This window comes from Heptranchias perlo, chromosome 5, assembly GCF_035084215.1.
Source record: "Heptranchias perlo isolate sHepPer1 chromosome 5, sHepPer1.hap1, whole genome shotgun sequence".
Classification (NCBI taxonomy): domain Eukaryota; kingdom Metazoa; phylum Chordata; class Chondrichthyes; order Hexanchiformes; family Hexanchidae; genus Heptranchias; species Heptranchias perlo.
In genome coordinates, this window is record NC_090329.1 from 22006382 (window position 1) to 22021812 (window position 15431).

The following is a 15431-nucleotide window of genomic DNA, read 5'->3' on the forward strand; positions in this document are numbered from 1 at the left end:
ATGATATGAGAAAGGATCTCAAGTCCACAGATAGTTTAATATGTTCCATTTGGCATCTCCCCAGATGATACATCGGAGAGTGGGAATGCACCATGTGGTTAAAAGGAAGTGTGGACCTCCAATCTTTCGTTCTGACACAGTGCATAGAATCATAGCAGCTTACATCACAGAAGGAAGCCATTTGACTCATTGGGGGTAATTTTAAACTTTGGACGATGGCGTGAAATGGATGATATCAAGTTAGCCGCCCATTATACACCCCGTCCGATTTTCTCTCCCATGGACTTCAATAGAAAGAAAAATCAACATGGTGTGTAATGGGCGGCTAATTCGACTACCCATTTCACACCAGCGCCCAAAGTTAAAATTACCCCCGTTGTGTCTGTGCCGGCTCTTACCACTTCCTGGGCAAAACATTCCAACAACCCTCAGCAGGAATAAACTTTTCAAACCCTTCTTCTCATTCGTTCTGTGACAATTTTAAATTGATTACCCTTCGTCATTGCCCCCCCCCCCCCCCTCCAACTTGAAGGAATAATCTTCCTCTATTCACTCTACAAAAGAGCTTCATATAATTTTAAAAATCTGACTAAAATCTCCTCTTAGCTTCTCTGCTCCTGTGGAAATAATCCCAGGATTATCAATCTCTCCTCAAAACTACAGTTTCCCATCCCTGGCATCATCCTGGTGACTCTACATTGTACACTCTGTATGGCTGCAATGTCCTTTCTAGAATGAAGCATCCAAAACTGCACAGTAGTCTTGTGGCCTAACCAATGCTTTATACAAATTTATCATTATTTCTTTACTCTTGCATTCTATGCCCGATTTGTAAAATGCATTAATACCATGCTTCTACTCCTTTGTGATTCATAAGGAGGATTAATGTTCCAAGCCACGTTCAATTAAACCTTCCTTCTGAACAGTGGCATGTAACGTTTCTTTCAAAGAATGTTACAAATATATCGAGCTTTCAAATAAGATACCAATTTATTAGATGTGAACAAATACAAAAGTACTGAAATAGTGTATATATGAGAAATAGAGCACATTACATCCTATTGTTTTCCAATGGGAAAAGATACTTTGGGATTGCTGCTACATTGAAATTGAAGTCATATGTCTTGCACTAAAATTTTGTTCTACCGTCTCCACATGTGACTGAAATAAATGTTAATCTTGGTAATTTGTTGATGTTAACAAATTTCTGACAGGCCACTCCACTAAAATATTTATTGCTAAAAGGAGGATTTTCTAAAAGGTGCACACTACAGACCTGTAGGAATCCACTGGGATCATTGTCTTTTAATACTTCCAGGCAGTACTCCATGAGGCCGGTCGTCTGGCGAAGTTTCAACGTGCAGTGGCATATCTGGTCCCGGACAACCTGAAAGCAAATGTACAATATTTATAATCCAGTTCAATGCATCAAAGGTGCATGCGATTGTTTGGGAAAAGAGAAATTTGCGCATCATTGTATTTTCTTGTTGTCCTAATGTGGGTCTTGTCTACACAGATCCACTTGTGAGTATTTACAAGGAGAGTGAAAGAACAAAAGCATGCTTGAAAAGTGATCATAAAAACCCAACTGGTTCACTAATGTCCTTTAGAGAACTTCCAATTACATTGCTTGTGATTTGGAGGTGTATTGTGAAACATTGAAGACTGCAATTTAAGGGTTGGTCCTTTCTATCTTCTTTCAGAATTAATGCTATGATTCTGTTTTACGTTTGATGCATAAGGATGTACATGAGTACATCATCAGGCTTGTGGCCTTGCTCACAGTATCTCGCTCTGATGTACCAGAGGAGCTTTCTACACCTGTTGCGAGCAGGTTGTTTGGTTTTCTTCTGCCTTGTGTAAAGACCAGTGCTTTTTGATTGGCATCTCTTAAATAGCATTTCTAGGTCTTCATTGACAATTATTCTGTCCTATGTTCAGTACATATAAATAGACTGTCACATGATCAGTTCTATACATCCTATAATCTTAAATTGAAATGGCTTCTAAATATATTTGTCTATTTCACCCCCCCTAATATTGAAATATTTAACCTGCAAAACACAATATTATGTAAACTTGGAACATTTTCAAGTAAAACCTACTTCTTGTAGTCTTCATTTTATAAATTCTACACAGGCATTAAAACCTTTAATTGTGTAACATTAGATTTACTAGAATGGTACCAGGGATGAGGGACTTCAGTTACATGGAGAGACTGGAGAAGCTGGGATTGCCCTACTTAGAGCAGAGTGGGTTAAGGGGAGATTTAATAAGAGGTGTTCAAAATTATATGTTTTGATAAGAGTAGATAAGGAGGGTCAGTAACCAGAGGACACAGATTTAAGATAGTTGGCAAAAGAACCAGAGGAGATATGAGGAGACATTTTTACGCAGCGAGTTGTTATGATCTGGAATGCACTGCCTGAAAAGGCGGTGAGAGTAGATTCAATAGTAACTTTCAAAAGAGAATTCGATAGATACTTGAAAAGGAAAAAATTGCAGGGCTATGGAGAAAGAGCAGGGGAATGGGACTAATTGAATAGCTCTTCCAAGGAGCAGGCACAGACATGGTGGGCTGAATGGCTTCCTTCTGTGCTGTACGATTCTATAACAAATGTCATCAATGCCACAATCAGCATTTTATCCAGAGCTCACCTTTAATTTAAACTCACGCTCCTTGGTAACTCTGGTAAGCAACTTTGCTTTTTGACGATTTAATGCATCAACAAGTGCATCACATTGTGCCACAAGGCAAGCTTCAAACTCCACACCATTCTCCTACAAAAGAGCAATCAGAACTACAGTGATGGTTAGAAATATCACATGTCAAACAAATAGTCTGTTTTCTGACATTGATTGTATTAGAAAGTTATTTGTAAGTACAATTCAAAATATCTTATTTTTGCAAAAAGCACCATTACAACTCCATTAACAAATTACAAAATAAAATTTCTTCACTTAAGATTTTACTACGGACATAGTTTTAGAATTTTTCTTAAATCCACTGTTTGAATTGCGTATCATTTACACAAAAAATTACATTTAAAATTGGGATAGCAAAATATTTCCAACACCAGAATACCTTGTCTGTTCTGCATGATTTGCTGTGTTATTGAACAGCAGAATCCTCTTCGAGCCAATGTAGTATCAAGAGAAAAGGCAAAGAAGAACGGAAAGTGTGCCCTATTGTATGTCTCTGCATGTCCCAGCTATGTCTTAAATCATTGGATGGGGTGCTGCAACATTCAGTGCTGCAGATCAGGGACAGATTCAGGTTCAAGTCCTATATAAGTCCTCAACAAGTCCATTCATTATCCATCCAAATTATCCAATCTGTTCATTTGACACAACCTTTCTGATAGGAAGGAGTAGTTTTCAAGACAGTAGAAAGTGGCCAATCAGAACCCACCGAATGTTTTGGCCATTTTCTTTCTACAAAACTCTATGCAGTTTCACAAAGTGACCTCGTATGCATGCCACTAATCTTATAACAGACTTACTTGAATTAGTTGTACCATGTTTTTCAAATGCACCAAAAACTCTTTGGCCTCCTTAGCTTTGTCAGACACACCATTTAATGCTTGGGATAGTTGAGCCTACAGTTGAGAAAAATAAAGGTTAGTATTAAGTCATTATATTCCCATTTACACCTGTCTCAGTCACAAGGGTTCACTTTTTAATCTCACCTTCAATTTATAGGTGTAAGCATCAGTTTGGCTCAGCTGGTAAAATTCTCCCCTCTGAAGCCTGTTGGTTCAACTCCCCCCCCCCCCCCCCCGACTCCCACCAGCACTTAAGAGCACAATGTGTAGCTCACGTTGCACTGCAGAACCAGGGGAGAACTGCATTGTCAGAGGTGTTGTCTTTTGGATGAGATGTTAAATCGTTTGTCTGTTCAGCTGGACCTAAAAGATCCCATTGCACTATTCAAAGAAGAGCAGACTATTCTCCTGCATCCTTGCTAGCATTCCTCCCTGAACCAACATCACCAAAAACAGATTAAATGATCATTCATCTCATTTACTGTTTGTGGAATTCTGGATATAGACATAGAGGGAATGGTGTTGAAATTTGCAGATGACACTAAAATATAGTACAGTTAATTCTTTAGAAGATCAAAGGTAACTTGAGGCAAAAGGATATTGATAAGATGGGGCGATGGGCTAAAAAGTGGCAGATAGAATTCGATGTCAATTAGTGTGAGCTGATGCACTTTGGTTAAAAAAAATAACAGCAGTAATTATCCTTCAAATGGAAGTAGGCTTGGTGCTATGGAAGAGCGGAGGGACTTGGGGTACAGGTTCACAGAATATTAAAGGCTGCACCTCAGGTTGTTAAGGCTGTAAACAAAACTAACAGAATTCTAGATTTTACCTCAAGAGGTATAGAATATAAAAGCCAAGAGGTACCGCTGAGCCGATATAAAACCTTGATAAGGCCTCAGTAGAGTACTGTGCAGTATTGGGCTCCACATTAGAAGAAGAATATTAAGGCTTTAGAGAGAGTATAGCACAGATTCACTAGGATGTTCCCTGGTATGAGGAAATACAAATATGAAGAAAGACTTGAAAAATTGGGTCTTTTATACTTAGAACAATTCAAATTACAGGGCGATATAATAGACGTTTTTAAAATGATGAAAGGATGGGAAAAGGTAGATAGAAGCAGACTGTTTCTGGTAGTTGAGGAGGTCAAGAACAAGGATCCATAGATACAAGATTAAATGTAAGAGATTTAAAATCAGGAGAACCTTAAGCAAATACTGCAAATCCATTGGGGGCAATACAGGAAAAATATCTTTATGATGTAAATACCTAAAAAGTAGTTGTTTTAGGGGGCTGTTACTAATTTTAGGTCTGCACTACATATTCTTTCAGGTTCAGCATCACTGGTCACTCCTGGAAGTGGACCCTGCATCTCCTACTATCTGGAGAGCACTTTCACTGTCCAATATCTAGTAAAATGACAGTGTGGTCCAGGGTCTGTAATTATAAGACCTCTCATTGCATGTACTGGACACTATGATCTCGCACGTGCCATTTCCTATTTTTGCAGAAGGTGACTGAAAAGCACTCTAGTTTGACATGGCCAGTTATAAACGAACAAACTGATTTATTGAATATATGAATGAACAGAAAGCAGTTTTCTAGTGTAATGTATCTATTTCTCACTGCTCCTCATAACACTGGAAATAACATATGCCACTCTACCCCTATTAATAAACTGTCTGGCACTAACCTTAGAAAGTGAGACCTCCTCTGTCTCACTATGACTATGCCAGACACAAAGTGCAAGTTCCTTTTTTCCAGAGACAGCAAAAGAAAGACAAAGGCAGACTACTGACCCCCTCCCTCAGCTTTTTGTGTTGAGATTTAGTTTACAGAGCTGCCAATCAAGTTACCACCTTGAAAGTACAACTCTCTCCCTTACTGTGGGAGCTATGGCAACTACATTGTCTGTTTAGCTAAGCCTCCTGCTGGTTGCAAAGAATTCCATTACTAGAGGTGTGAACCGCTTTGCAATGTGCTGGACAACTCTCCATTGTCTCAAATCTAACATATGTAACGGTTTTAATAGCTAATTTATTTCCCCTCGGGAAAGCACATCAAAATTCTTATTGTTCAGCACCTACAGGCTTTTTGCTATCAAGTCAGCAAAGTATGTTTTGTGAACAGTATCTAATTTCATAGCAACAATAGCATATAAATTAAACCAAGATCCCTTCCAGGCCAAAAAAGTACAACATCTCTAAAACAGTACAGGAACAAAGAACAAAGTCACTTGCATCAGTGGGGCTAGACCAGATATATTCTGCTCCTACGGTGATGGTTCAAGGAGCACAATAATCTTAAGGGGATTTTACTGCAGTCATCACCTCTTCAACCTATCTATGTCCCCTGAAATCACTTAGAGTTAACCACATTTCCTATGTTTATGTCGTGCTTCAGTTTATTCTTCCCTCCTCTCTCCCCAAACCTTTCCTGTATGGATGGGAACATATTCAGAATGAATGGGCACAGGACAAGTGGACTACAGATGAGTCCACCTAACACATGAATTGGCTTGAGTTGTGGGTAGCATGATTGGCTCAGGGACATTTTCAAGCTCTAGTGCAGGGCAAGTCAACGATTTGCAGGACAACATGACAGCTATCAAGTAGGTAAACAAACAGGGTGGACTCACCCTTGATCCATCTATGCAGAAGTAATTCAGTTTACTTAATGATACCTAAACTCCAGGACTGAGCCTTTGGCAAAGTGGCATAGACTTAAATGTAGGGGGCATGATTAAGAAGAATACAAAAATTGGCCATGTGGTGGATAGTGAGGAAGAAAGCTGTAGACTGCAGGAAGATATCAATGGACTGGTCAGGTGGGCAGAAGAGTGGCAAATGGAATTCAATCCAGAGAAGTGTGAGTTAATGCATTTGGGGAGGGCAAACAAGGCAAGGGAATACACAATAAATGGGAGGATACTGAAAGGTGTAGAGTAACAGAGGGACCTTGGAGTGCATGTCCACAGATCTCTGAAGGGCAGGTAGATAAGATGGTTAAAAAGGCATATGGGATACTTTCCTTTATTAGCTGAGGCATAGAATATAAAAGCAGGGAGGTTATGCTATAACAGAATAAAATACTAGTTAGGCTACAGCTAGAGTACTGCATACAGTTCTGGTCTCCACCTTACAGAAAAGATGTGATTGCATTAGAGAGGGCACAGAGGGGATTTACGAGGATGTTGCCAGGACAGGAGAATTTTAGCTATGAGGAAAGATCGGATAGGCTGGGGTTGTTTTCTTTGGAACAAAGGAAGCTGAGGGGAGATTTAATTGAGGTGTAAAAAATTATGAGGGGCCTAGATAGAATGGATAGGAGGGACCTATTTCCCTACCAGAGAGGTCAATAACCAGGGGGCATGGATTTAAAGTGATTGGCAGAAGGATTAGAGGGGAGTTGAGGAGAAATTATTTCACCCAGAGGGTGGTGAGGGTATGGAACTCACTGCCTGAAAGGGTGCTAGAGGCAGAAACACTCATTGCATTTAAAAAGTACTTGGATAGGCACTTGAGGTGCCATAACCTATAAGGCTACAGACCAAGAGCTGGAAAATGGGATTAGGCTGGATAACTTTTTTTTGGCCGGCACAGACACGATGGGTCGAATGGCTTTGCTTTATCTGTAGCATCCTGGGATCATGGGAAACGAAAGAAATGAATTCAGGAGCATTTCTTTCCAAGGGATGAAAAAATGCTGATTCGTCCCCAATTCTTGATTAGAAACAGTGTAGCTGTGCAATTTCCAAACAAGTCAATCAACAGTAACCTTGCGTCTGGAGGATTTAGCAAACCATCTTGATGTGGATCTTCTACTTGTGAAATTAATGTCAATTGACCAGTTGCGAGCATGAACTCACTTGGCCAGATGTTGTGCTGAGAGTGCCAAGATATAGTTCAGGTCCCTAGGGCAGGAATCAATTAAAGTCTCACACATGAGATTCTTGAGCCACTTACTAGGGAAGAGTTTCCTTTTGCCATCATCACAGTTTTTATCTTCCGAGTACCTTCTAGGTGGTCTAAAGAGCTGGCCACCCACCCGGTATTCAGATCTGGCACGCAGGTCTCCGCTCGCCGGGGATGTCTGGAGTGGGTCTCGAACCCTTCACCTTCTGACTCAGAGGTGGGTATATTACCACTGAGCCAATGGTCACTTGTCCAGATGCGAGTACCCCACTGGATATCAATACAGTATTTAGAGACCATATTCTAGTCTCCACTCGCCGGAGCTGTCTGGAGTGGAGCTTGAACCTATCATCCACTGACTCAAGAGTTAGAAATGCTTTCTATGATTCCTTTCTATGATTCTATGGTAGCATTTCTAACTCTTGAGTCAGTGGATGATGGGTTCAAGCTCCACTCCAGACAGCTCCGGCGAGTGGAGACTAGAATATGGTCTCTAAATACTGTATTGATATCCAGTGGGGTACTCGCATCTGGACAAGTGACCATTGGCTCAGTGGTAATATACCCACCTCTGAGTCAGAAGGTGAAGGGTTCGAGACCCACTCCAGACATCCCCGGCGAGCGGAGACCTGCGTGCCAGATCTGAATACCGGGTGGGTGGCCAGATCTTTAGACCACCTAGAAGGTACTCGGAAGATAAAAACTGTGATGATGGCAAAAGGAAACTCTTCCCTAGTAAGTGGCTCAAGAATCTCATGTGTGAGACTTTAATTGATTCCTGCCCTAGGGACCTGAACTATATCTTGGCACTCTCAGCACAACATCTGGCCAAGTGAGTTCATGCTCGCAACTGGTCAATTGACATTAATTTCACAAGTAGAAGATCCACATCAAGATGGTTTGCTAAATCCTCCAGACGCAAGGTTACTGTTGATTGACTTGTTTGGAAATTGCACAGCTACACTGTTTCTAATCAAGAATTGGGGACGAATCAGCATTTTTTCATCCCTTGGAAAGAAATGCTCCTGAATTCATTTCTTTCGTTTCCCATGATCCCAGGATGCTACAGATAAAGCAAAGCCGATTCTGATAAACACAGTACACTTTCAAACTGTCATTCTTGTGCATTAGGTCATCGAACAGTTCGTGCCCTGCGGTTAAGCTCAACTGACAAGCTAGATACCACATCCAAACCCAGCTAGTTTCTGCCCAAGCCCTGTTGAGAGAGAATGTTATTGGACTGTAAAGGGGTTTGATTCCATTAATTGGTCTGTTCGAGATCCACATTCTAACCATCTAACCACCAGTAAAGACTTTTTTCTAACCTCCCTTGTAATTCTTTTGTGCTCCCTTGTTAGTCTTGCCAACCAGTGGAAATGATCTATCACTACTCACCCTACCATAACTCTTCCTTGTGTTGAAGCCCTCCCGTTAGGGTCATTCCTCAACCCACTCAACCCCAGTGAACACAAGCCCCTACCTTGTGTTGTTTCCACATGGCTCCCAGTGCCTTCACTTCGTGCTTCCCGTGTTTCCCTTCCTCCAGGCACTGGTAGCACACGGGGATCTTGCAGTTGGCGCAGTACATGCTGTGGTTCTCCAGTTCGTGCTCGGTGCAGGTGGAGCTCTTGCGAGCCACCAGCTTCTTGCTGACGCGGCCCTGGGTGGGCGGGATGAGCCGGTGTTTGGCCAGGGGTCCGCGGGCCGGGTGGCACCGCTGCTGGCACGGCTCGCAGTACAAGACGTCGCACTGCTCGCACATGACGGCCGCCTCCAGCGGGCTGCGCTCGCACAGCTGGCACTTGGTGGCCACGGCGCGGCTCTGCTGGTAGCGGCTGACGATGGCCTCCAGCAGGCGGTTCCTGGCGAAGCCGCGGAGCCCCCGCTCCTCCAACAGCGCGCTGCGGTGGCACTGCGGGCACGTCAGGCACGAGTGGCGGAGCGGCGGCGCCGGCGGGAACACCCGGACGCCGTTGGGGGACTTCTGGCTGGGGGTGGCCGGCACGAAGCTGGTGTACGAGCCGTAGCCGCTGTCCGCCTCGCTGTACACGCTCAGCTTGTCCAGGTCCAGGTAGTCGTAGTCGGAGGCCGAGGCCGAGGCCCGGCCCTGGGGCGACGGCGGCTCGGCCTCGGGGGTCTGCACGAGGATGGTGCGCGCACACGGCAAGCACACATTGTGCGAGCACGGCAAGATGATGGGGTCCCGGTAGAAAGAGCCGCAGACCGGACACTTGAGCTCCTCTTCCATGTCAGCCATGGGGAGGGGGGGTGGGGGGGGGCGCGAAACGGAACGCGCGGCCACGAGCCGCCCAACAGCACCAGGCAAGGGACAGCGACGCTGCACACTGCGCATGTGCACGCTCCTCCTCCCGCCCAGCCCCTGGGGGGGGGGGGGGGGCCTGCGTGCGCGCTGCTCGCTGGGACATGTAGTCTTCGCGCTGGTGGCCAGCGTTCGGGGAAACTTAAGAAATAGATAGGAGCGGGAGTCGGCCATATAAGGCCCCTAGAGTCCGCTCTGCCATTCAGTAAGATCACGCCTGATCTCCGACCTCAACTCCACTTTCCCGCCTGCTCCCCTTGGCCCTTGATTCCCCTAATGTCCAAAAATCTATCCATCTCAGCCTTGAATATACTCATGATGTGGAGATGCCCATGTTGGACAGGGGTGGACAAATGTAAGGAATCTTACAACACCAGGTTATAGTCCAACAGTTTTATCAAAAAACTGTTGGACTATAACCTGGTGTAAGATTCCTTACATTTGAATATACTCAACCACTGAGCCTCCACAGCCCTCTAGGGTAGAGAATCCCAAAGATTCACAACTCTCTGAGTGAAGATATTCCTCCTCATATCTTGGTCTTAAATGGCCGACCCCTCATCCTGAGACTATGCCCCCTAGTTCTAGACTCTCCAGCCAGGGGAAACAACCTCTCAGCATCTACCCTGTCAAGCCCCCTCAGGAGGAGGAGAGGGACACTGCACAGAGCAATCACACCAGAATACACACTCGTTTTGCTAATTTTTTTGTAGGTTATCCTGCAGTTTTTAATTCTCAATTACAATGAATAGCCAAGAGTGCGTTTTTTTTACACTATGGCCATAGCATTGGAGCGAGACGGGATTATTCGATGGCAATAATGTAAATGCAGCCTAAATCTGGAGTCAGGGTTGTAGCCTAATACTAGACGTTAGCAGACTGAGACGCCCTGTGAGAGGTAATCTTACTCCGCTTCGCTCCGGAGTCAGGTCAGGTTTTAGCACTTGGTTCACACTACACAAGTTAAGTAAGCATTGTAGCAAAGCTAAAATCAACGTTAAACGTGTGCACCCAAACTCGGATGTTAATCAAGAATTAATCCTGTCAGTGAAAGATCTGGTATTTAAGAATTTACAACCTACTGATACAGTTCCGGATATTGGTGCAGTTTATACCCGAGTCATTAGAAATGGGTTTTGCACTGACACGCAAGGTTATTTGCACCAAATTTCCTCAGGTCAGCTCATTATCATAGTTATGCATAACTCCAAGTTTCAGGTTTGGATGTGGGTATGGAACACACTAATGATGGAAGCAGACAACACTGTAAATTAAATTTAAAGGGATAGAAATAATTAGAGGGGAGTGTCACAATAGGACGACAAAGCCTTTGGAAAGGAAAGAGCTCCTCAATCCATTAGCAGCCTTTTCTAAGGTGGAAGGAAAGGCAACTAAAATATGACAGGCAAAGATGAAGTGAAAGGAAAGCCAAGATGCAGATGAGTCTACAAATTAGGAATGGCATAGCCCAACCCTCAATGTCCTATGCGATGGCTGCTGAAGCGGAGGCAGTGCCACTGAGGTGGCTGAGAGTAGTGTGGCTGGCTCTCTGTGGTCAGCATTACAGCTTCCCTGCAAGGAGATGCAGCCAAGTTTCAGGCCACAACTAACCGTTACTGTCACTGCATGTGTCAGCAGTATGCTGCATGGTAGCTGCAGATATCGTCGCAGCAGATGGCACACCTCTACGCATAACTTTCTGACAGACTGTGCAAAGACAGTTCCCCATGTCATCGCCAGGATAGTGATCCAGGGTCTGCAGAAATGATAGGGGGCATCTTGACAAATAGGAACATAGAAACAGGAGTAGGCCATTCAGCCCCTCAAGCCTGTTCCGCCATTCAATGATATCATGGCTGATCTGTATCCTAACTCCATCCACCCGCCTAGGTTCCATATCCCTTAATAGCCTTGGCTAGCAAAAATCTATCGATCTCAGATTTAAAATTGATAGAGCTAGCATCAACTGTGGGAGAGAGTTCCACCCATTGTGTGAAGAACTGTTTCCAAAATTCTCTCTTTTTTTTATTCGTTCATGGGATGTGGGCATCGCTGGCAAGGCCAGCATTCATTGCCCATCCCTAATTGCCCTTGAGAAGGTGGTGGTGAGCCGCCTTCTTGAACCACTGCAGTCCGTGTGGTGAAGGTTCTCCCACAGTGCTGTTAGGAAGGGAGTTCCAGGATTTTGACCCAGCGACAATGAAGGAACAGCGATATATTTCTAAGTCAGGATGGTGTGTGACTTGGAGGGGAACGTGCAGGTGGTGTTGTTCCCATGTGCCTGCTACTCTTGTCCTTCTAGGTGGTAGAGGTTGCGGGTTTGGGAGGTGCTGTGGAAGAAGCCTCGGTGAGTTGCTGCAGTGCATCCTGTGGATGGTACACACTGCAGCCACTGTGCGCCAGTGGTGAAGGGAGTGAATGTTTACGGTGGTGGATGGGGTGCCAATCAAGCGGGCTGCTTTGTCCTGGATGGTGTCAAGCTTCTTGAGTGTTGTTGGAGCTGCACTCATCCAAGCAAGTGGAGAGTATTCCATCACACTCCTGACTTGTGCCTTGTAGATGGTGGAAAGGCTATAGGGAGTCAGGAGGTGAGTTACTCGCCACAGAATACCCAGCCTCTGACCTGCTCTTGTAGCCACAGTATTTATATGGCTGGTCCAGTTAAGTTTCTGGTCAATGGTGACACCCAGGATGTTGATGGTGGGGGATTCGGCGATGGTATTGCCGTTGAATGTCAAGGGGAGGTGGTTAGACTCTCTCTTGTTGGAGATGGTCATTGCCTGGCACTTGTCTGGCGCGAATGTTACTTGCCACTTATCAGCCCAAGCCTGGATGTTGTCCAGGTCTTGCTGCATGTGGGCACAGATTGCTTCATTATCTGAGGGGTTGCGAATGGAACTGAACACTGTGCAATCATCAGCAAACATCACCATTTCTGACCTTATGATGGAGGGAAGGTCATTGATGAACCATCTGAAGATGGTTGGGCCTAGGACACTGCCCTGAGGAACTCCTGCATCAATGTCCTAGGGCTGAGATGATTGGCCTCCAACAACCACTACCATCTTCCTTTGTGCTAGGTATGAATCCAGCCACTGGAGAGTTTTCCCCATTGACTTCAATTTTACTAGGGCTCCTTGGTGCCACACTCGGTCAAATGCTGCCTTGATGTCAAGGGCAGTCACTCTCACCTCACCTCTGGAATTCAGCTCTTTTGTCCATGTTTGGACCAAGGCTGTAATGAGGTCTGGAGTCGAGTGGTCCTGGCGGAACCCAACTGAACATCGGTGAGCAGGTTATTGGTGAGTAAGTTGCCGCCTGATAGCACTGTCGACGACACCTTCCATCACTTTGCTGATGATTGGGAGTAGACTGATGGGGCGGTAATTGGCCCGATTGGATTTGTCCTGCTTTTTGTGGACTGGACTTACCTGGGCAATTTTCCACATTGTCGGGTAGATGCCAGTGTTGAAGCTGTACTGGAACAGTTTGGCTAGAGGCGCGGCTAGTTCTGGAGCACAAGTCTTCAGCACTACAGCCGGAATGTTGTCGGGGCCTATAGCCTTTGCTGTATCCAGTGCACTCAGCTGTTTCTTGATATCACGTGGAGTGAATCGAATTGGCTGAAGACTGGCTTCAGTGATGGTGGGCATACCGGGAGGAGGCCGAGATGGATCATCCACTCGGCACTTCTGGCTGAAGATGGTTGCAAACGCTTCAGCCTTGTCTTTTGCACTCACGTGCTGGACTCCGCCATCATTGAGGATGGAGATGTTTACAGAGCCTCCTCCTCCTGTTAGTTGCTTAATTGTCCACCACCATTCATGACTGGATGTCGCAGGACTGCAGAGCTTTTATCTGATCCGTTGGTTGTGGAATCGCTTAGCTCCGTCCATAGCATGTTGCTTCCGCTGTTTAGCATGCATGTAGTTCTGAGTTGTAGCTTCACCAGGTTGGCACCTTATTTTGAGGTACGCCTGGTGCTGCTGCTGGCATGCTCTTCTACACTCCTCATTGAACTAGGGTTGATTCCCTGGCTTGTTGGTAATGGTAGAGTGAGGAATATGCTGGGCCATGAGGTTACAGATTGTGCTGGAATACAATTCTGCTGCTGCTGATGGCCCACAGCGCCTCATGGATGCCCAGTTTTGAGCTGCTAGATCTGTTCTGAATCTATCCCATTTAGCACGGTGATAGTGCCACAAAACACATTGGATGGTGTCCTCATTGCGAAGATGGGACTTCGTCTCCACGAGGACTGTGCGGTGGTCACTCCTACCAATACTGTTATGGACAGATGCACTTGCGACAGGTAAATTGGTGAGGACGAGGTCAAGTAAGTTTTTCCCTCATGTTGGTTCGCTCACCACCTGCCGCAGGCCCAGTCTGGCAGCTATGTCCTTCAGAACTCGGCCAGCTTGGTCAGTAGTGGTGCTACCGAGCCACTCTTGGTGATGGACATTGAAGTCCCCCACCCAGAGTACATTCTGTGCCCTTGCTACCCTCAGTGCTTCCTCCAAGTGGTGCTCAACATGGAGGAGGACTGATTCATCAGCTGAGGGAGGATGGTAGGTAGTAATCAGCAGGAGGTTTCCTTGCCCATGTTTGACCTGATCCCAGGCCCACTCCCTCCTGACTGTATATCACTGTACCGACACCTCTGGTCGGTCTGTCCTGCCGGTGGGACAGGACGTATCCAGGGATGGTGATGGAAGAGTCTGGGACGTTGGCTGAAAGATATGATTCTGTGAGTATGGCTATGTCAGGCTGTTGCTTGACTAGTCTGTGGGACAGCTCTCCCAATTTTGGCACAAGTCCCCAGATGTTAGTGAAGAGGACTTTGCAGAGTCGACTGGGCTTGGTTTGGCTTTGTCGTGTCCGGTGCCTAGTGGTCCGTCCAGTATTTATTCTTATTATGACTTTTTTTAGCGAGATTTTACAACTGAGTGGCTTGCTAGGCTATTTCAGAGGGCAATTAAGAATCAAACACATTGCTATGGGTCTGGAGTCACATATAAGCCAAACCGGGTAAGGACATCAGGTTTCCTTCCCTAAAGGACATTAGTGAACCAGATGGGTTTTTACGACAATTTGGTAGTTTCATGGCCACCGTTACTGATACTAGTTTTTTTTTAATTCCAGATTTTATTTATTTAATTGAATTTAAATTCCCCAGCTGCCGTGGCAGGATTTGAACTCATGGCCCCAGATTATTAGTCCAGGCCTCTGGATTACTAGTCCAGTAACATAACCACTACATTACCGTATCCTAATTGGCCTGGCTTTGATTTTAAGGTTATCTCCCCTTATCCTGGACACCCCCACAAGCAAAAAAAGTTTCTCTCTACCCCATTAATTCCTTTCAAAATTCTAAAAACTTCAATCAAATCATCCCTTAACCTTCTATATTCTAGGGAATAGAAGCCTAGTTTATTTAATCTCACCTCATAATTTAACCCTTGGCACCCTGGTAACATTCTGGTGAATCTGTGCTGCGCTACTTCCAAGGCCAATATATTTTTTCTAAGGTGTGGTGCCCAGAACTGTATACAGTACTCCAGATGTGGGCTTTGTATTGCTGTAGCAAAACTTCCCTTTATATTCTAGACCTATAGAGATAAATGCTAACATTCCATTAGGCTTTTTGAT

The 15431-nt window shown here is 44.9% G+C and overlaps 1 protein-coding gene across 9 annotated transcripts in view; it reads right to left on the minus strand.

Moving 5' to 3' along the window:
• LOC137321339 (E3 ubiquitin-protein ligase TRIM9) overlaps positions 1 to 9719 on the minus strand; it is a 34120-nt gene extending 24401 nt beyond the window's left edge. For 6 of the 9 annotated variants that reach the window (XM_067983723.1, XM_067983721.1, XM_067983720.1 and 3 more), the window contains exons 1-4: positions 8943 to 9719; positions 3504 to 3599; positions 2659 to 2781; positions 1277 to 1387 (exon numbers count right to left, since the gene is read on the minus strand). In XM_067983723.1, the coding sequence (XP_067839824.1) occupies positions 1277 to 1387; positions 2659 to 2781; positions 3504 to 3599; positions 8943 to 9719 (1107 nt within the window). The remainder of the gene's footprint in view (positions 1 to 1276; positions 1388 to 2658; positions 2782 to 3503; positions 3600 to 8942) is intronic. The other 3 variants (XM_067983724.1, XM_067983722.1, XM_067983718.1) reach the window with 2 other exon arrangements.
• Between the last annotated feature and the right edge of the window lie 5712 nt (positions 9720 to 15431).